The sequence below is a fragment of the Loxodonta africana genome, chromosome 15, assembly GCF_030014295.1.
Source record: "Loxodonta africana isolate mLoxAfr1 chromosome 15, mLoxAfr1.hap2, whole genome shotgun sequence".
Lineage (NCBI taxonomy): Eukaryota > Metazoa > Chordata > Mammalia > Proboscidea > Elephantidae > Loxodonta > Loxodonta africana.
This window is the reverse complement of record NC_087356.1, coordinates 79,441,434-79,463,584: the sequence shown is the minus strand read 5'-3', so window position 1 is coordinate 79,463,584 and position 22,151 is coordinate 79,441,434. Positions and strand designations below refer to the sequence as shown.

The following is a 22,151-nucleotide window of genomic DNA, read 5'->3' as shown; positions in this document are numbered from 1 at the left end:
AGCCCTCTACCCCCAGCCCAAGGACTGGCACAAGTGCCTGGCACAGAGTAGGCACTGCTATGGTGGGTGAGTGGATGGGTGGATGGGTGGATGGGTGGATGGGTGGATGGGTGGTTGGGTGGGTGGGTGGGTGGGTGGGTGGATGGGTGGATGGATGGATGGATGGATGGATGGATGGATGGATGGATGGATGGATGGATGGATGGATGGATGGATGGATGGATGGATGAGAGAGAGGGACAGAGAGATAGATAGAGAAATGATTAAGTGAGCAGAACCCAAACTAAGAATCAAAATTGAGGCTGTCTGGGCACCTAGGTGGGCAATCTCAATTTTCTACATGGGTGCCAGTAAAACATCCAAAGACAAATTCTTCAGGTCACGCAAATTTTATTGTTGAAGACCATTGCTGGAGGTCTACTGTGGACATGAACGTTACCTCCCCACCTGTAACCAATGTAACCGTCCCTATCAGGCTCTGCCCAGCCACTCTAGCCAACTCCAACCTGCTCTTCAGAGGCAGTTCCTCCCACTGCCCCCCACCACCCACCCCCTAGCAGCTGCCTGTAACCAGGGTACCTGGTGGATGGGCTGGGATGGATTCCCTTGGGCTCTGCCTGCAGGAATCATAGCACCACAAGGAGCCCAGACAGGCCTAAAGAAGGCGAGGAGACTGGGGGCAAACCAGTGCCTCCGAGACAAGGCTGGGAAGGCCCAGGCTTCAACTGGTGAGAAGCCCAAGCACTGAGGGCTTGTAGGAGGAGGAAGGGCTGTTTGGAGGGCTTGGGGGCAGTGTTAGATTCTTCTCCACGGCAGCTTCCATGTCAGTGCTATGCTTCAGGAACACTGGAGAAATTGACAGATGGAGAAAGCTGAGAAGAAACTCCAAGGTCCCAGGAGCCAGAACAGCTCCTGAGTATGAGAGACGCCTGTCCTCCTGGATTGTCACGGGGTGCGTTGGGCCCAAGCAGGAGTAGCATCCATTTCTTCACCCCCTGGTTCCAGCCCATGGAGGCAGCAACAGTGTTTACGGTGTATGGCTCTCTTTGTGTGGGACTTGCCTGCCAGCCCAAATATTCAGATATTCCCTGAATATCTCAAAGGGCTCCAGAAGCCGAATTGGCTTGAAAGATGTCCAGCTTGAGAACTTTGTTCAGTCCCTTCATCCAGTCCCTTCCAGCCCAGGGCCCAGAACATTCCACAAGACTTTAGCACAGTACAATTCCTGTGAGTTCCCTGGAGTTCTTGGGGTGATTGATGCTAGCTTTCAAGTCTCCTGGACTTTAGGGAGAATCTTTAAAAATATACCTATTTCCATTTTTTAAATATAAAAATAAAATAAAATATGTTCTAACAACTTGTGGCCAAACAAGTCCAGTTAGCCCAATTAACAATCATCAGCCTGGATGACCACAGCCACAGCCCAGCTGTTGGCATCCATGGCACCAGCACGAGGTCTGAGCATGCAACTTGTGACACCGATGCAAATATCTTTCTGCTAAGGACAGTCCAGGCATCAGGAATCTGGTACTCCAACAAAACCTGCTAATTGGCCGCAGGACAGCAGTGATGTCACCTGAGCTGCAGGTTTGTCTGGCCATCCTGAGGTAGTCTTCAGGTCAGGGTCAGAGGGACAAGAATTCCTGATGTCATTTTCCAGGCCCTTCCCTGGGCTCCACCTCTTTCACGCCACTGTGGACTGTCATCGCATGTTGGAGCCTTCACAGTGCCCAAACTGATATCTCCAGACGGTTTCAAGCCTGGGATTGAGATTTCAGGAAGAGATGACACGTCCCCTGGTTTCCGAAGAAGTTGGGAGAGCAGCAACACATACCCACACACATATTCACACACACACACATTCACAGAGGCGGCAGACAGTGGAGGTGCCTGTAATGAGGTGCCTGGTGGCCTTTATCCCAGGTGATGTTGTAAATGGCCAGTCACTTCAGCCAGAGTCTTCCCAGCAGCCAGTGCTGTGAGGCGGAGCAGGACAGCTCCTTAGGATTTCCGGAAGCGTACTTCACTCTGAGAAAGAGAACAGGGAGATAGGGCCAGGGTAGGCCAAGTGGGAGGAGAATGCAGATGCCGAAGCCTAAAATTCAGCCCAGCTATCACTGGGGAAAGTCCCTAGGTGGTGCAAACGGTTAACACACTCAGCTGCTAACCAAAAGGTTGGAGGTGGAGCACAGTTCTACTCTGACACACACGAGGTTGCCATGAGTTGAAGTCAACTCAACGGTAACTGGTACTCAGAAAAGAGGGGCAGCAAGGGGGAAAAGTCAGAAGCAAGTTCTGAGAGACCCACCACACTGAACCTTCTCCTGCTTTCCCACCTGACCTCTCCGCTATTCTGCTCTTGCCCCTGGCAGGGAAGGGAAAAGCTGGGCATCGTTGTTTTACAGCTAAAAGACAGCAGGCCTGGGGAAAGCTTGGGCTGAACTAGGTCAGCAGAGAGTGAGGGATAGATGCCCATCACCTGATGCTGGTTACCCACTAGACCAGCTTCCTGCCAAGAAGGGGGAGGCCTCCTACCACACTCCCTCTCAGTGGCCTGTGTGAACTCACAGCTTGGCATCAATGAGGAGAGGAGAGTGCTATTAGGGCTGGCGCCTGGGCCTAGGCCACCCTTTCTTCAACCCTCAGAGCTCTGTACTCGAGAAAGGAAAGAAGCAAACGTAGCTGGGATCGGCAACAGGTCCTGCATTTGACTTCTTTTCTCTCCTGGTCTTCGGTCCCTTCTGAACACCTCAAATGTGAGGGGATGAAAGTACCTCTGCCTAAGGTCCTGGGAAAGCCTGCCGTCAGCCGTCTTCTGGACACCCTAACTTTGGGAGTTCCCAGCCTGCTCCATGCAGAGTGCCCCACTCAGGCCTCTCACCTCCATTTTGCTGTAAATCCAGGGAAGGACTTCTGTCACTTTGGTGTACACACCAGGTTTGTTTCTCTGGCCACAGCCTGTGCCCCAGCTGGTGACTCCTGTCAGGTACCAACGGTTGTTCTGCTCGCAGACAAGAGGCCCCCCGCTGTCTCCCTGTGGGGAGAATGAGAACATCAGCAGGGTGGGAGGTGTGGCCCTTGTGCAGGAAATGGCGGGGCACCTGATTCTCACTCCAGTCCTAACACTGCACTCCCCAGGTCCTGGGACCCTTGCCCCACCCAGAAAGGGTCTACCTGGCAGGAGTCTCTGCCTCCCTGAAGGTCCCCAGCACACATCATCCTAGGAGTAAGGTAGCTGTCATAGACCAAGTAGTCATTGCACTTTTTGAAGTCGATGAGGTTGACCTGTACCTCCCGGAGAAAAGGGGATGTCTTGTCTGCAGGAAAGAGAAATGAAGGAAAGAAAGAATATGAAGGGAGTGAGACTCCAGGCCGCTTCATGGCTTTCTAGCTGCTCACCCCAGGACCTAGACTCACGGCCTCCTGGGATTGGAGGGCACCATTCCTGTGCCTGGTCTCTGGCCCAAGTGGGGTCCTCTGTGTTGAATGCCCAGGACATACGGGCACACACATCCACACACCAAACACAAATGCACTACACAAGAAACAGATGCATACACTCTGTATTTTCACCACACACTCGCAGATAAACTCACAAGCCTATCAGGCTATCTCACATTTTGCCCAGTGCTTCTCTATGTTCAAAGCAGCATCAGATGTATCGGTTCACTTGCTTTGGGTAGCTATGGAGACCCAATGGCACGCGTTAAGAGCTAGGCTGCTAACCAAAAGGGCGGCAGTTTAAATCCACCTTGCAAACCCTCTGGGACAGTTCTACTCTATCCTATAGGATCACTACGAGTTGGAATAGACTTCATAACGAGCTTTTTTTTTTTAAAATGTGTCCTAATAAGGGCAGCTGTTATTAACCTACTTACAGATGAGGACATTTAGGTTGAAGAAATGACTTGCCGTAGTCAGATAGCAGTCATTATTAGAGCCAAGAACAGAACAAGGTCCCCTCCCAGGGCAGTGATCACTCCATCACACTGAACCTGAGCAAACCAGTCCTGACACCCAGAGCTGGCCTGATTCTAACAGCCTGCAGCCAGACCATCCAGGCCATGGTGTTCCCCTGCTGAACATAAATAATGTATTTTTATGCAAATAATGCACGTGTTATACGTTTTTTGCCAACCGCACAACTGCTATTGCACGTTATGCCAATTTCCTGGTGTTATATGTGTGGGCGAGTTATTTGCCTGGGTGCGTTACTGGAAGAAAATACGATAATCTCACAGAACTCAGATATCCAACAAGGCCACTCTGTGACCATGATGAAGTGAGGCAAAAAACAAAAACAAGAAGAAAAAACCAGACCACTTCATATTCTTGTTTAAGCACAGGCAAACCAAGATCACTGTGCAAACCACGAAAGTGTCAAATAACCCTCCTTTCTCGGCCAACATGAGTGACTGCTGCTTCTTTACCAATTCGTTTTAGCCTCAATCTATTCTTTTCTCCTTGTTGACATTATTAAGTTGCCCAATCAGAATTACTTCTGCATCCAATCCAGAAAAAAGACCTACTCCTTTGAACCCCAAACCACTCAAATCCTATAAATCCTTTCTAACGCCCTCTTATTGAGATGCCCATGGTTCTGCACAGCGTGTGTTCTCCCTCACAGCAATGAGCAATAAACCCAACTTGTTCAACTACAGGTGTCTTCCCGGTGGTGGTGGCTAGGCGGCACTGTCACACTAACTGCCTTCCCATATACATGGGAGTATGTATATACACATACACACCCAGGCCCAAAAGCTTGTATCCCCAAGCCCTCATCTACATACCCCAACACATCACCCATGCACTCTTTGCACATACACACATGTACACACATACATATGCGCACACACACACACATTCTAGGATCTCTGCCTCTCACCATCTGTCTCCTTGGTCTTGCCAAAGCCTGTGATCCAGCAGGTCTCATTGAGACTAAAGGTCTGTCCGTGCATGGGGAGGCAGGCAGGGTGGATGTGAGCTGCAACAAGACCTCAAGACATCAGTTAAGGAGGAAGGTTGGAGTTTTGGTGGGCGAAGGGTGGAGATGCAGGAGTACCAATGTCCTACTTGCCCCCAGAGTGGTTCTGAATCCTCCAGGACCTTGGAACGGGCCAGGTAAGAAATGACATCACTTTGTCTTGTCCCCTCCAGTCTTCAGTGTGATCCCAGAGGACCCAAAGCCATTCTCTTTTCAATGGTTGCCATGTGGGCAGATCCATATGCCTTAGAAGCTCCCCTGGGCTAAGCTGATTCTGGCGATTGAGTCTCTCCCCTCCAAGAGTGGCTTTCCTGGCTGAGCCTTTAGCATGCCTTCCTATCAGAGCAAGGAGCAGCAGGCTAAGTCCCAGGTGTTACGCCCACGGTGTCTCAGCAATGTGTCCAAACTGGTCTGGGAAGGACACCTGCTGGTTGGCCAGGGCCTTGGCTCTCTCTCCAAATGTTCACTCATTCCAGCATGAGACAACTTATCCGAGCAGGAAAAGCACATCCCTAGACATGTGGGCTACTGGGCAGCTGCTAACTTGCTCCCACACTCAAAAATATTTATTTATTTATTTATATTTTTAGGGCAGTGAAACTTTTTTTTTAATTGTGCTTTAGATGAAGGTTTACAGAGCAAGTTAGTTTCTCATTAAACAACTAATACACATATTGTCTTGTGACATTGGTTGCTGACCCCACAATATGTCAACTCTCTCCCCTTCTCAACCTTGGGTTCCCAATTACCAGCTTTCCTATCCCCTCCTGCCTTCTCGTCCTTGCCACTAGGCTCATGTGCCCATTTAATCTCATTTTGTTTATAGGCCCTTCTAATCTTTGCCTGAAGGATGAGCCTCAGGAGTGACTTCAGTACTGAGTTAAAAGGATGTCTGGGAGCCATACTCTCGGGGTTTCTCCAAGTCTCTGTCAAACCAGTAAGCCTTGTCTTTTATTGTGAGTTAGAATTTTGTTCTACATTTTTCTCCGGGTCTGTATGGGACCCTCTATTGTGATCCCTATCAGAGCAGTCAGTGGTGGTAGCTGGGGACCATCCAGTTTTGCTGGACTCAGTCTGGTGGAGGCTGTGGTAGTTATGGTCCATTAGTCCTTTGGACGAATCTTTCCCTTGTGTCTTTGGTTTTCTTCATTCTGCCTTGCTCCAGATGGGGTGAGACCAGTGGAGTATCTTAGACGGCTGCTCACAAGCTTTAAAGACCCCAGATGCTACTCCCCAAAGTAGGATGCAGAACATTTTCTTTATAAACTATGCTATGCCAATTTAGGAAACCCTGGTGGCATAGTGGTTAGGTGCTGCAGCTGCTAACCAAAAGGTCAGCAGTTCGAATCCACCAGGCCCTCCTTGGAAAGTCTATGGGGCAGTTCTGCTCAGTCCTACAGGGTCGCTCTGAGTCATAATTAACTCAGTAGCTACTGATTTGGTTTTTTTTGTATATCAATTGAGCTAGATACCCCCAAGACCATGGTCCCCAGTCCTCAGCCCAGTAATTTGTTCCCTCAGGGAGTTTGGATGTGTCTATGAAGCTTCCATGGCCTTGCCTTCGTCAAGTTGTGCTGGCTTTCCCAGTATTGTGTACTGTCTTATCCTTCACCAAAGTTACTGCTTATCTATTGTCTATTAAGTGCTTTTCCATCCCCACCCCTCCCCTCCCTCATAACCATCAAAGATTGTTTTTCTGTATGTAAACCTTTACACGAGTTTTTATAATAATGGTCTTATACAGTATTTGTCCTTTTGTGATTGACTTACTTCACTCAGCGTAATGCCCTCCAGATTCATCCATGTTGTGAGATGTTTCGCAGATTCATCATTGCTCTTTTTTGTTGCATAGTATTCCATTGTGTGTCTGTACCATAATTCATTTATCCATTCATCTGTTGATGGGCACTTAGATTGTTTCCACCTTTTTGTATTGTGAATAATGCCACAATGAATGCGGGCATGCATATGTCTGTTTGTGTGATGGTACTTATCTTTCTAAGCCATATTCCTAGGAGTGGGGTAGCTGGATCATATGGTATTTCTATTTCTAGCTTTTTAAGGAAGCTCGGTATCATTATCCAAAATGGTTGTACCATTTTGCATTCCCACTGGCGGTGCATAAGAGTTCCAATCTTCCCACAGCCTCTCCAATATTTGTTATTTTCTGTTTCTTTTTTTTTGTGTGTGTGTGTGTGTGTGTGCACCAGTAATGTTGGGGTAAGATGGTATCTCATTGTAGTTTTGGTTTACATTTTTCTAATGGCTAGTGATCTCCAGCATTTCCTCATGTGTCTGTTAGCTGCCTCAATGTCTTCTTTGGTGAAGGGTCTGTTCATATCATTTGCCCATTTTTTAACTGGATTATTTGTCTTTTTGTTGTAGAGTGTTGGATTTTCTTGTAGATTTTAGAGATTAGACATTTGTCAGATTTGTCATAGCAAAATTTTTTTTCCCACTCTGTGGGTTCTCTTTCTACTCTTTTGGTGAAGTCTTTCGATGAGCATAAGTATTTAATTTTTAGAAGATCCCAGTTATCTAGCTTATCTTCTGGTGTTTGTGTATTGTTAGTTATGGTTTGTATCCTGTTTATGCCATGTATTAAGGTCTCTAGCATTGACCCTATTGTTTTTTTCTATGGTCTTTATAGTTTTGTGTTTTATATTTAGGTATCTGATCCATTTTGAGTTAGTTTTTGTGTATGGTTGAGATATGGGCTCTGTTTCATTTTCTTACAGATAGACATTCAGTTTTGCCAGCACCAGTTGTTAAAAAGACTGTCTTTCCCCCCATTTAATGGTCTTTGGGCCTTTGTCCAAAATCAGGCAAAAATACTTAGGAGGTACAGACCAATATCTCTCATGAATATAGATGCAAAAATCCTCAACAAAATTCTAGCCAATAGAATTCAGCAACATATCAAAAAAAGTAATACACCATGACCAAGTAGGATTCATACCAGGTATGCAAGGATGGCTTAACATTAGAGAATCAATCCACGTAATCCACCACATAAATAAAAGGAAAGAAAAGAATCACATGATCATCTCAATCGATGCAGAAAAAGCATTCGACAAAGCCCAACAACCATTCCTGATAAGAACTCTTAATAAAATAGGTATAGAAGGGAAATTCCTCAACATAATAAAAGGAATCTATACCAACATCATTCTTAATGGAGAGAGGCTGAAAACACTCCCCTTAAGAACAGGAAAAAGACCAGGATGCCCTTTATCATCACTCCTATTTAACATTGTGTTGGAAGTTCTAGCTAGAGCAATCATGCAAGAAACAGAAATAAAGGGCATCCAAATTAGTAATGAAGAAGTTAAACTATCCCTATTTGTGGTTGATATGATACTATACACAGAAAACCCAAAAGACTCCGTGAGAAAACTACTGGAACTAACAGAAAGATTCAGCAGAGCAGCAGGATACAAGATGAACATACAAAAATCAGTTGGATTCCTATACACCAATAAAGAGAATAATGAAAAGGAAATCAGGAAAACAATACCATTTATAATAGCCCCTAAAACAAAACAAAACAAAACAAAAAACTTGGGAATAAATCTAACCAGGGATGTAAAAGACCTATACAAAGACTACTTCAAGAAACCAAAAGAAATCTTCATAAATGGGAAAACATACCTTGCTCACGGATAGGTAGACTCAACATTGTGAAAATGAGAATTCTACCTAAAGTGATTTACAAATACAATGCAATACCCATCCAAATACCAATAACATTCTTTAAAGAGATGGAAAAACTTATCATTAAGTTTATATGGAAAGGAAAGAAACCCTGGATAAAGAATAAAGTAGGAGGACTTGCACTACCTGATCTCAGAACCTGCTATACAGCTACAGTAGTGAAAACAGCCTGGTACTGGTACAAAGACAGGTACAATGGAACAGAATTGAGAACCCAGATGTAAATCCACCCACCTGTGGTCACCTGGGAAACCCTCGTGGCGTAGTGGTTAACCAAAAGGTCGGCAGTTTGAATCCACCAGGTGCTCCCTGGAAACTCTATGGGGGCAGTTCTACTCTGTCCTATAGGGTCGCTATGAGTTGGAATCAACTCAATGGCAGTGGGTTTGGTTTTTTTTTTTTTTGGTTATGGTCACCTGATCTTCGACAAGAGCCCAAAGTCTATCAAACGGGGAAAAGACAGTCTTTTTAACAAATGGTGCGGGCAAAACTGGAGGTCCATCTGCGAAAAAAATGAAACAGGACCCATACCTCACACTATATACAAAAACTAACTCAAAAGACCTAAATATAAAGCCAAAAACTACAAAGTTCATATAAGAAAAAATAGGATCAATGCTAGAGACCCTAATACACAGCATTAACAGGATGCAAACTACAACCAACAACACACGAGTTCCAGAGGATAAGCTAGATAACTGGGATCTTCTAAAAATTAAACACTTATGCTCAGCAAAAGACTTCACCAAAAGAGTAAAAAGAGAGCCTACAGACTGGGAAAATTTTTTAGCTATTACAAATCAGACAAAGGTCTAATCTCTAAAATCTCCAAGAAAATCCAACACCTCTACAACAAAAAGACAAATATGCAATTTAAAAAAGGGCAAAGGATATGAACAGACACTTCACAAAAGAAGACATTCAAGTGGCCAACAGACACATGAGGAAATGCTTGTGATCACTAGTCATTAAAAATTGCAAATCCAAACCACAAGGGGATACCATCTCACCCTGGCATTACTGACAGAAATCAAAAAAACAGGAAATAACAAATGTTGAAGACACTGTGGGGAGATCAGAACTCTTATGCACTACTGGTAGGAATGCAAAATGATACAACGATTTTGGAAAATGATATGACACTTCCTTAGAAAGCTAGAAATAGAATTACCATATGATCCAGCAATCCCACTCCTTGGAATATATCCTAGAGAAATAAGAGTTGTCACACGAATAGACATATGCACACCCATGTTCACTGCAGCATTGCTGACAATAGCGAAAAGATGGAAACAACCTAGATGCCCATCAACAGAAGAATGGATAAACAAACTGTGGTACATACACACGATGGAGTATCACGCAACAATAAAGAGCAACGATGAATCAGTGAAGCATCTCATAACATGGATGAATCTGGAGGGCGTTACGCTGAGTGAGATTAAGTCAATCACAAAAGGAGAAATATTGTATGAGACCACTACTGTAAAAACTCAGGAAAAGGTTTACACACAAAAAGAAACAATCTTTGATGGTTACGAGGGAGGGGAGGAGTGGGAATGGAAAAACACTAAATAGACAAGAGATAAGTGGTAACTTTGGTGAAGGGTAAGACAGTACACAATACTGGGGAAGCCAGCGTAACTTGTCCAAGGCAAGGTCATGGAAGCTCCATAAACACATCCAAACTCCCCGAGGGACTGAATTGCTGGGCTGAGGGCTGTGAGGACCATGATCTCAGGGAATATCTAGCTCAACTGGCTTAATATAGTTTATAAAGAATATGTTCTACATTCTACTTTGGTGAGTAGAGTCTGGGGTCTTAAAAGCCTGTGAGCAGCCATCTAGGATACTCCACTGGTCTCACCCCTTCGGGAACAAGAAGTAATGAAGAAAACTAGAGTATACGAGGGAAAGATTAGTCCAAAGAACTAATGGATCACACCTACCACAGCCTCTACCAGACTGAGTCCAGAACAATGAGATGGTGCCTGGCTACCACCACTGACTGCTCTGACAGGGATCACAATAGGGTCTCATATAGAGGTGGAGAAAAATGTAGAACAAAATTCTAACTCAAAAAGAAAGACCAGGCTTGCTGGCCTGACAGAGACTGGAAAAACCCTGAGAGTATGGCCCCCAGACACCCCTTCAGCTCAGCAATGAGGTCACCCCTGAGGTTCACCCTTCAGCCAAAGATCAAACAGACCCATGGAACAAAACAAGACTAAAGGGGTGCACCAGCCCTGGGGCAGGGACTGGAAGGCAGGAGGGAACAGGAAAGCTGGAAATAGGGAACCCAGGGTTGAGAAGGGAAAGGTGTTGACATGTCATGAGGTTGTTAACCAATGTCATAGAACAAAGTGTGTACTAACTGATGAGAAATGGATTCTGTAAACCTTCATCTAAAGTACAAAAGAAAAAAGGTATAAAAAATTTAGGAGGTGCTGTTGTGTATCACTTTGTAAGCGCCCTCTAAGTACTGGTATCTCTAGATGGACTGGGGCATTCAGCCACCAAACTCGAATTTGAGGAATGAAAAAATGAGTTGATGGATAGGACGTCTGCAGTGTTCTCAATTGTCTGTTATGTTCACTGCAGCATTGCAAACCTAGAACAGTGCCTGATACCTATTAACTACTTGATAAACGTTTACCGAATGAATGGATGTTAAATCCTTCTCCCATAAGTTGGGCTTTAAGCTTTGGATCAGAGAAGCCTAACAACCTATGATACGCAGATGACACAACATTGCTTGCTGAAATCGAAGAAGGCTTCAAGTATTTACTGATGCAGATCATAGACTACAGCCTTTAGTATGGATTACACCTCAACATAAAGAAAACAAAAATCTTCACAACTGGACCAATAACCAACATCATGATAAATGGAGAAAAGATTGAAGTTGTCAAGGATTTCATCTTACTTGGATCCACAATTAACGTCCATGGAAGGGAAACCAAACCAAACCCACTGCCGTCGAGTCGATTCTGACTCATAGTGACCCTATAGGACAGAGTAGAACTGCCCCACAGAGTTTCCAAGGAGCACCTGGCCATGGAAGCAGCAGTCAAGAAATCGACTGACATATCACATCGGGAAAATCTGCTGCAAAAGACCTCGTTAAAGTGTTAAAAAGCGAAGATGTCACTTTGATAACTAAGGTGTGCCTGATCCAAGCTGTGGTATTTTCAATTGCCTCATATGCATGCAAAAACTGGACAATGAAAAAGGAAGACCAAAGAAGAATTGACTCATTTGAATTATAGTGTTGGTGAAGAGTATTGAATATACCACGGCCTGCCAGAAGAATGAACAAATATGTCTTGGAGGAAGTATAGCCAGAATGCTCCTTAGAAGCGAGGATAGTGAGACTTTGTCTCACTTACTCTGGACATATTATCAGGAGGGACCAATTCCTGGAGAAGGACATTATGCTTGGTAAAGTAGAGTGTCAGCAAAAAAGAGAAACCCTCAATGAGATGGATTGACACAGAGGCTGCAACAATGAGCTCAAAAATAGCAATGACTGCGAGGATGGTGCAGAATCAGGCAATGTTTCGTTCTATTATACATAAGGTCTCTACGAGTCAAAACCAACTAACAGCACCTACAACAACTAGTTTTGGTGCCTACCATGCTTCGTCTGTTAGAGAGTAAACAAATATAAATGAAGTGATAGGATCAGTTATTAACCAAAAATGCAAAACATGATTTCTTAAAATATTCTACACCAATCCTTGAGAGGTAGAGTCTTGAAAATATGTCGTTAGATGTTGTTGAGTTGATTCCGACTCATGCGGGCTCCATGTGTGCGGAGTAGAACTGCTCCACAGGGTTTTTAAAGCTGTGGGCTTTCAGAAGCAGATTGACAGGCCTGTCTTCTGAGGTGTCTCTGGGTGGGTTTGAACTGCCAAACTTTTGGCTAGTAGTTGAGTGCTTAACCATTTGCATGCCACCAGGGACCCTAAAAATGTGTAACACAGTTATGTATTCCACTATGTTCCTCATTTTAATGGGGGAATTAAATTTATCAGCGAGTTTTCACACATTTTCTGAGAACACTGTGAATTCAAGCTGCTCTACCTGTCCAATGAGTTTAAGAAAAATCTGCCCTGATTTCTAAACCAAAAATTAGGGCACATGGTCTGACCACGAGACCCCATAAATCAGGTCTTTCCTAGAAAATCTGAGCGGTGATTCTCAGACTAGGCGTGCTCACTTCCCAGGGGCCTACCAGAGTCTGAAGAGGGACTGGCATAGTCTGAAAAGGACATGCAACTTTACAATAGCTTTCATTTGGTTTTAGAAACTCATTTGTTTTGGAATTCCATATAACATTGAGGAGAGCGGGAGGTGAAATTTGGATGTTTAGCTAAATGGGTTTCAAAAGGTTGAGAAGGCAGATTGCCTCCTATGGTATATGTGCATGAGTGGCAGAGCTGGGGGGCAGTGGGGACCCCTCACAGTCCCAGGCTCCAGGGACAGGGCGGGAGGAGGACGAGGGAAGTGCGGAGCACCTAGAGATGACTGCAGGCTTGCGTCTGGTGGGCGAAGCTCCGCCCCATTCCTCCTTTTCATACCAATCCGATGCTCTAATTGCCCTAACTCCTGATACTGCCTCCATAGTTAATATGCCAGAAAACAGGAGCTCGCAGACTCACAGTATGAGAACAGCTGGGCTAACCAGAGAGTCCACCGAGGCTTCTGGAAATCCCTGTCCTCCGAGGGAAGCACTTCTCCTGCCTTTCTTTCTTGTATAACTTTGCTTATGCTGGAAGACCCCCGACCCGTTCTTCAGGATCCCTCCCAACTCGCCTTCTCCTGGCTCCATCAGTTCTTTCAGGACCCAGCTTACCTATCCTTCCTCAGGGAAGCCTCCCCTAGCCTGCCAAGACTGATTAGGTTTCCCATCCTGTCAGCATGGCTCTTCTGGGCTTCCCCCGACACAGCATCACTGGCCTTTACCATACATGTCTGTCTTTATGTGTGTCTCTGTTTTGTCCTGTTTGCCATTGCATCTGCTGGGCCTGCCATATAGTAGAAGTACTTAAGTACTTGATATGTGAACAAATGACTGAGTGAATGAGTAAATCTTTTTTGACATCCCCAGTCCAAGGTGGTCTCCTCCTCAGAACTTCTGTACCACTTACCAAAAACCAAACCAAACCCATTGCTATCAAGTCGATTCTGACTCATAGCCACCCTATAGGACAGAGTAGAACTGACTCATAGGGTTTCCAAGGAGAACCTGGTGGACCCAAACTGCTGACCTTTTGGTTAGCAGCCATAGCTCTTAACCACTATGACACCAGGGTTTCCATACCACTTACAGAGCCTCATTTAGTTGTTAGCCCCCACCTCGGGGCAACTAGTTGCATGTGTGCTCGTCTTGTTCTCAAATGCAGGTAAGCAACTTGCCAGCTGAAAAGCCAGATGGGAGGAACTCTGCTTGGGAGTCAGATCGACCTGGATCCAATCCCAAGCTTGGGTAATTCTCTCTCTCTAAACCTCTATTTCCTCATAGGTAAAATGCCTGCCACTGTTTGGCCCCTGTTAAGTGGTCAGCAAATACCAGTGAAACAATTTAATCTATTTACATTAACTAAGACCAGTATCTGGAGCCCTGGTGGCAAAGTGGTTAAGAGCTCAGGCTACTAACTAAAAGGTCAGCAGTTCGAATCCACCAGTCACTTCTTAGAAACCATATGGGGCAGCTCTACCCTGGCCCATAAGGTCACTATGAGTCAGAATCGACTTGAGGGCACACAACAACAACAACAAGATCAGCATCCAAGCTCTGGCTCTGCCACCAACTTGCAATGTGTGACATGTCATTTGGGGCAAACATATTTTCAATTCCTGGGCCTCAGTTTCCCCAGTGGTAAAATAGAAATGTTGGCTTAAATGATCTTTAAGCGTCTTTGACTTCTGCCATTCTGAAGCTCTGGGACACCCAGACAGGCCTACAGATGCTGCCAATTACAAGGGCTGGGGCCCAGAGGGCTTCCGAGGGAGCTGGGTAGGGTGTGGCAGGCACAGATCCACTCACCAGACAGGGTCAGGGGCTTGGAGAGCCGCATGAGGGCGATGTCGTAGTCGTCCTGCTCGTCGGTGTAGTTGCCGTTGATGATGATCTGGGAGATGGAGGCTGCCTCGGGCAGCTGCTGCAGGTTGTTGGTGCCTGCGTACACTTTCCAGCCATCCAGCATCTTCTCCCGGGTGCTGCAAAAACCACAGACTACCATGGTCCAGTTACTGAGCTGGCAAAGCTCACTGGCACCATCTGCTACACAGAAAGCAGCCAGCAGAGCACCAGCTGGAGGCAGAGGGAGGGACAAAGTGACCTCTGGAGGAGCCTTCTTTCTTGGGCCCAGGGTCCAAAACAATTGCCCAACACCACCACCCCTCCTCCCCAAAAAATCCAAACTGGCTGCCGTCACTTTATAATAATAAAGGGAGCAAGGGAGCGAGTAAGACTTCTATGCGGCATTTACCCCCACTTTCTCCTCTGCATCCCTGAGTGAGGAAAACGATGACCACACTTGGCTACAAACCGAAAGGCTGGAGGTTTAAGATCATCTGGAGGCACCTCAGAAGAAAGGTCTGATGATTTACCTCCAAAAAATGAGTCATTGAAAATCGCGTGGAGCACGGTTCTACTCTGATACACATCATCGTCCTGAGTCAGAATTGATGGGAACTGCTGAACCTCCTCTGCACCCCACCAAGGATCCAAGAAGGCAGGCAGGGCAGATGTCAGTAGTACTATCCGAAGCAGAGACCGAGATTTAGAAAGGGCAAAGTGACCTGCTGAAAACTCATTACTGGGGAAGCCCGAGCCCCTGCGGCTTGGTCCAGAGCCCCTTCCTGCCCACCTGCCTGGGCTGCAGATCACCACCAGGATGAGCCTGGTTGGCGACTGTCAGAAGCTAATTCCACTATCCTGCTGGCAACCCCTGTCCCTCAGTTTCTGGGACAGCGGTCCTGATTTCTCGGGCTTCTTTCTTACAAGTTTCAGTTGCAGGATGCAGCAACAGCATTTTTCAGGGGTAGGCTCCCAAGTCAAATTGATTCTGACTCATGGTGATACCATGTGTGTCAGAGTAGCACAGTGCTCCATAAGGTTTTCAATGCCTGGATTTTCAGAATTAGATTGCTAGGCCTTTCTTCTGAGGCACCTCTGCGCGGACTCAAACCAACCTTTTGGTTAGCAGCCAAGCACGTTAACCAGCTGTACCGCCCAGGGACTCATCACTAGTCATTGGCCGCTCTCCCAGTATTTTCTCATCCTTGGGCCTGCTCAGAACACGCACTCCCAACTCACATTCCCAGGATCAAATACCAACTACAAATCATGATCCTTGAGTGACCATTCAAGTCACACCACTGGTCAGTGGGGGTCGGGTCACACCCAAAGTTCCTTCCCTGGAGAAGGGGAAGTCAGTCTGCTCTCAGCCCTGCCTGGTGACCGCGATCCCTGGTCAGCAGCAAGTCACCCACCCCCTCAGGCACTTACACAAAAAAGCAGTGGGCAGCAGTGAGTACCCATTGGGCGTCGATCAGAGTGCCCCCACAAATGTGGGTGGTGCCGTAGTGGAGACTGACTTGCCAAGGCCACTTTCTGTCTGAGGCCAGCACCCCACCCACGATCCGCCCAGTCATGGCCCTCAGTCCGCAGTCTGCAGAGGAAGCAGAAGAAACAAACCCTGAACCCCACTTCTCTAGCATCCCAGCCATGCTCCCCCAGATCCTGACAGGATTGGCAGCCCAGTCCCAAAAAGCACCCCCCCTCGGATGCTGTGGTGCTCACCTAATCTGATGGAAGCCCTGCTGTTTCCTGCCAAAGTGTACCTGCCACATTGTGGCTTAGTTTTCCAGGATCATCCACTGGGAACTTTGATCCCAGGCAGGTTCTTTTTTCCCCCCACTCATCCATTCTTTCATCAATTCAACGCATGTTTACTGAGTGCCTGGTGCCTTGGGCACAAAAAAAAAAACAAACTTGTGCAGTCGAGTTGATTCAGACTCATAGTGATCCTGTAGGACAGAGTAGGACTGCTCCACAGGGTTTCCAAGGAGCAACTGGTGAATTCGAACTGCCAGCCTTCTTGTTAGCAGCCGAGCTCTTAAACACTGTGCCACCAGGGACAGTGCCAGGTATTGAAGTTACACTGGGGGATTCCAGGGCTGCTGTCAGGTGCTCAGGAAAGTCGGCCAATTCTAACACGAACCTTGAATTGACAAGCGTTATGATAGGGATTGCTATCATCTAAGACATCATGTATTTCCAAACATAGAATAAATACACTTCCCATGATGCATGGGTTGGGTTTGTGCCCACATGGTTCCCCGATGGACTAGTTAGAGCTGTTAGAAACACTCCATCCCAAGGGAACAATTCCCACCACATTCTAGAGCAAGACATCCTCCACCATCATGGACAAGGAAGGCAGCCTTCGGAGTGTGTTCAAACACGTGTCCTGTTCAGGAGAGAGTGAGGAGGCGGCAATGGTCTGAGTGAGTGGGTAGTCCATCCACGGCACAGTGTCCGGCCTGCTCAGAGGGGTGCCTCCCACCACCATCGCTGAGAATGCAGCAACTGCGGAACCATCGACAGACCCAGGATCGAATCCCAGCTCCTCACCTACTAGCTGTCTGACCTTAAGCAAGTTAAACATTTCAGTCCCCGTACCTATAAAAAACCCTGTACCTATAACTGGGAAGTAATGGCGCTTGGAAGGCGCTCTGGTGGTACAGTGGTTAAGCGCTCAGCTGCTAACGGAAAGGTTGATGGTTTGAACCCCCCAGCCGCTCTGCAGGACGAAGACGTGGCAGTCTGCTTCCGTAAAGGTTACAGCCTTGGAAACACTATGGGGCATTTCTACTCTGTCCTACTGGGTCGCTATGTGTCAGAATCAACTCAACGGCAACAGGTTTGGTTTTGGTTTAGAGATCTGGTGGCGCAGTGGTTAATAGCTCAGCTGCTAACCAAAAAGTCACAGTTTGAATCCACCAGCTGCTCCTTGGAAACCCTATGGGGCAGTTCTTGATGGCAATGGGTTTGGTTTTTTGGTTTTGGAATGGCACCTGTCTCATAGGATTAGTGTAGGAATTAAATGCCACCATATTTGTAGAGAGACGAGCACAGTGCCGTGCATGTAGTTCGTACTCAGTAAATGTTGGCTCTAGATCTCGATCTCAATTTAGTTCCATGTTTACTGATACAGGAGCTTTAAGCTGGCCCAGAACCTACTCTCCCAGTTCTCTGCCCTCTGTCTAAAATCCAGGAGACTCAAATGGCTTGCCTGAATGAGTGAGGTTGCTGGGCTGAGCTCCTAGCAGTCAGTCGGGGAAGGGCAGTGCTGTCTAGGAACTGCCCCAGTGCCTTCCAGAGGCCCAGGCTTTGAAATAGGCCTGCTGGCTAAGCACCTCTTCCTGGCTTGGACCTCCAGGACCAGCCATTTCTCCCAGAGGGGCACCACCCTTCTTCCCCCTGACTGCTACCCGACACAAGCCACAGTCCAAGAAGAAGAGCCTCTCCTTACGGGAACACTGGAGAGAGACATAACGCTGCGACGGGCATTCAGACCTGCAGGAGGAGACACAAAGGTGGGAAAAGAGATATATAAGCTATCTCCTCCAGGAAACCTGTCTCCTGCTGAGGTCCCACCCCATTTCCAAGGAAGCTACCTTTTGCACAAGAAGATGGAGATTCTGATCTTCTCCCACCCAGTGGAATAGGCCCTGCAAGTGCTTTCCCTGGGAATGGGGATGGCTGAGTGCAAATCCCCCTGTTTTCTTGTGGTAGACTGCACACATTGGCCAGATTCGTGTCCTTTGACCCCATGACTTCGTTAGCCCGGTATCTTTCCACAACTAAACAGGTGGACCACTGCCCCTCTGACACAGCTCCTCACTGCTCGGCCAGGAATGTAGCATACAAGCCCACCTGCACAGAGCAGGCATCCAGGATGCAGCTAGTTCGCTTCCTGCCCTCAGCATCCCTTTTTCTCTCAGAGCCTGTTTCGCCTCTCCCCTCCCCAAGGTAAACAATGCTAGCTGGTGGAGTGTCCTTCCACCCTCCCTGTCAGGGGGCTGCATGCCAAAGACCACAGAGGATGACGAGGCCCAGGAAGACAACGATGTGTCCCAGGTGGGCCTCCTGGCCCTGACCACTCACGTCTGGCCCTCCCCCTGCTGCTGCACCCCCACCCCATTCCTAAGGCCAGTGATGCTCTCCCTTCCCACCCCAGCCCACTCCCTTCAGTGGCTTTCAGTCCAAACACCTGGCTGACTGGTGGCCGCAAGTTTTATTAGTTGTCCTCAGCAACCAGGTAAACTCGGGGGCACCCCTGATTTTGCGGCCCTCTCTGCACCAAGCCTCAAATAAGAACTTTCATATGAGTGGGTGGTGGGGTGAATGAGGACTATTTCTGAGGTGTCCCTGAACATTCATGATGGACGCCTGGAGGCTGAGTCCCAGAAAGGCCAAGGGAGAGGGGCTTCTAGACTCAAAGCCCACCCCCTCTGCACTCCTCGTCTGCCCCTGCTCAAAAAGGGAACCCTCAGAACAGTCAGCCTGGCCTGCCCCCACCGTACCTGTGGAGACTTTCCTGGATGGTGGAGTTGTATTTGGATACTGAGAAACTGCTAGCAAAGTCCCTGTGGGCCACCTCGGCTGTCCAGTAGGCACTGCAAGGGAGGAGAGGGGAAGGAGAATGAGCAGCCTTGAGACAGAGTCCACCCCCAGTCCTCATTAGAGTCGCCACCGCCCCTGCTGAGGGAACTGGGCCGTAACAGTCTGAATGGAAGTCAAGGCCCCACCCACATATTCTACCACTGCCCCACCTACCCAGCCCTAGGAACCAGCCCGGTAGTCCCCAAAGTGTGTTCCCCCAACCAGCAGTGTCAGCATTATCTGGAAGTTGTTAGAAATGCAAATTCTCAGGCCCCACCCCAGACCTCCTGAATCTGAGACTCAGGGTGGGGCCCAGCAATCTGCTTTAACAGGTTCTCCATGGGTTTCTGACACACACTCAAGTATGAGAAGCGCTCATCTAGCCCTTTTCTATTCAAGCTGTGGTCTGTGGAGGAGCAGCATCAGCATCACCCCAACCTACTGAACCAGAATCTGCATTTTAAAGACCCCTCCCAGGTTATCAGTTTGCCTGTTTAAGTTTGAGAAACTTTGGGCTAGCCTATTGGATGTCAGACCTCAGTGTGCATAAGAATCACCTAGTGGTGTTTGCTAAGCAGGTGTCCAGTTCTGATCCCAGGGACTTTGATTCAATGGGTTAGCATTTGAACTAGCTACCCAGGTGATTCTGATGTGGATGACCCTGGACCACTATCTTCACGGAACTTATGTCCATTTCAAGAACATGGTATGCCTATGAATGACACCATGTTCTGCACATGTTGTTCCTCTACCCAGAGTACCGTTTCCTCCAGGCTCTGCTCTCTCCTCCAAGTACAGTTAGGCACCCTTTGCACATATCCTTATCATTACATATCACATTGGTTTAAGTATCTCTCATGGACACTATACTAGAGGTCCTTCAAGGGCAGGGATCTTGTCTTATGCCTTTGTGTCTGGGTGCCACATAGTACCTGGCACATAATAAAAGCTTAATGAATGTCTTTTGAATAAATGATGCCATCTACTGAAGTTCAAAGGAGGTTCAGACTTGCATAAGGTCACAGACATCGTTGATAAAAGACGTAAGATAGGACCTCAGATGTCTGTCGTCTTCCAACCAGACCCTCCTGATCCTTGTTTTATAGACTGCAGCTCTGAAGTTGAGGAGAACTGGCTCTAAGTCCTAGCTCCCAACCCCTAGTTTTCCAGGTGCTTCTTCTACAGATATGGCTCTGAATAATATCCTAGCCCCTTCTCCCTACAACCCCACATACATTGGTGAAACCCCAAATCCACAGACCAAGAAGGGAGGTTGGAGATGGATAGCTGGCCTGTAAATTAGAGGCTCCTTCAATGGGAAGGTCATTGTTCATGCTACCTCCCACCCCACCACCAAACCCTTTGCCGTCGAGTTGATTCCAACTTATAGTGACCCTATAGGACAGAGTAAAACTGCCCCACAGAGTTTCCAAGGAGTACCTGGTAGATTCGAACTGCCAATCTTTTGGTTAGCAGCCATAGCACTGTTAGCCACCAGCCGTAGCATTGTGCCACCTGGGTTTCCACCCACCAGCTGTTTTTTGTTGTTGTTGTTGTTTGTTTAAAAATTATTGAGCCAAGGACTCTTATGGCTTTTCCTGGCCAGACCTGCCCCATCTCTTTCCCTGTTTAAGCAGTTCTACTGCTCAAGTCACAACTGCTACAGTCCAAATCCCATCGAAGATCTTTGTACCACCTGAGCTTCTAGTCCCCTAATGTAAGGAGGCCTGCCCATTGGCCTGCCCACCTCACAGGGCCACCGAGGACATTAAATGGGATCATGGACATGAGGGTGCTTTAATACAAAGAACTGATGTTATTACATCTCCTCCTCTACAAATACTTACACTGGCCTCGTGGAAACAGCTTACCCGAGACTAGTTAGTGCCAGGGCCACTGTACCTTTGGATAACTCAAGAGACTCCTGAGCTAGTGACCTCAGCCCTGGTCCTGAAGGGCTCTTTTAATAGGAGGTTCTTGCAAAGAGCCTGAGACATGCATGAAGCTGGGGCCCCGGGGGCAGATTTACCTCTCAAAGCCCAGCTGCTGGCAGGTCTTCTCTGAGTAGGTGTCGTTCCAGCTGTCACTGCAGACAGGAAGCCACTTATGGGAGGTTCCAGAGTAGACTTTAAGCAGAGACTTGTCCCAGTCAAACCTCACTGCAGGCCAAGAGAAGGGCAGAGGAGGTCCTCAGTACCCAGGAAGGTTCATGCTCCTGGGGAGTGAACTGAGCAAGGCTCCAAGAAGCTCCAGTCCTGAGGCAGGCATCAGGGAGTAATGGTCAGCCAGTGATCGGAAGCCCAGGACCCTCAGGAAAGGCAGAGCCAAGGCAAGGGGCTGGGGCAGGGCAGAGAGCATGTCATCTGATGGGAGCCGGGAATCATTGCTGGAAGGAGGGGGAGCACCGCCAGGAGCCAGCATCCTGAGAGGGCAGTGACATGGCCAAACGAGAGAGTGGCCAGGGAAGACAAGGCTTGCAGTCTGTTTGCTCACAAGCTCAGACACAGAGGGACACAGTCATGGGCTGCACACATGTGAACACACAGGGCCCACCCATGTAGGTGGAATGGGCACAAAAGGTGCATACACGTGGATCGGCACGCACACGAGGGCTACACAGACAAGTGCACACAGAAACCACTGATGACCAGCGTCCAAAGAAGTCTCTGGGGTCATTGTGGTGATCATCGAGGCCAGTAGTTTACAGACTGACCTTCATGAAACCATAGAGGTGAGAAGTCAGAGGTTACCTACCTTGTAGGTAACAAGGAA

At 47.5% G+C, this 22,151-nt stretch overlaps 1 protein-coding gene across 1 annotated transcript in view; it reads right to left on the bottom strand.

The window, feature by feature from the left end:
- Positions 1–215: 215 nt before the first annotated feature.
- TMPRSS13 (transmembrane serine protease 13) overlaps positions 216–22,151 on the bottom strand; it is a gene marked incomplete at its 5' end in the record, with an annotated part of 111,150 nt that continues 89,214 nt past the window's right edge. Inside the window, 9 exons of the mRNA XM_023558150.2 lie at positions 216–2,028; positions 2,882–3,034; positions 3,175–3,317; positions 4,886–4,984; positions 14,751–14,923; positions 16,218–16,380; positions 18,247–18,290; positions 19,301–19,393; positions 21,409–21,538. Of these exons, the coding sequence (XP_023413918.2) occupies positions 2,002–2,028; positions 2,882–3,034; positions 3,175–3,317; positions 4,886–4,984; positions 14,751–14,923; positions 16,218–16,380; positions 18,247–18,290; positions 19,301–19,393; positions 21,409–21,538 (1,025 nt within the window). The remainder of the gene's footprint in view (positions 2,029–2,881; positions 3,035–3,174; positions 3,318–4,885; positions 4,985–14,750; positions 14,924–16,217; positions 16,381–18,246; positions 18,291–19,300; positions 19,394–21,408; positions 21,539–22,151) is intronic.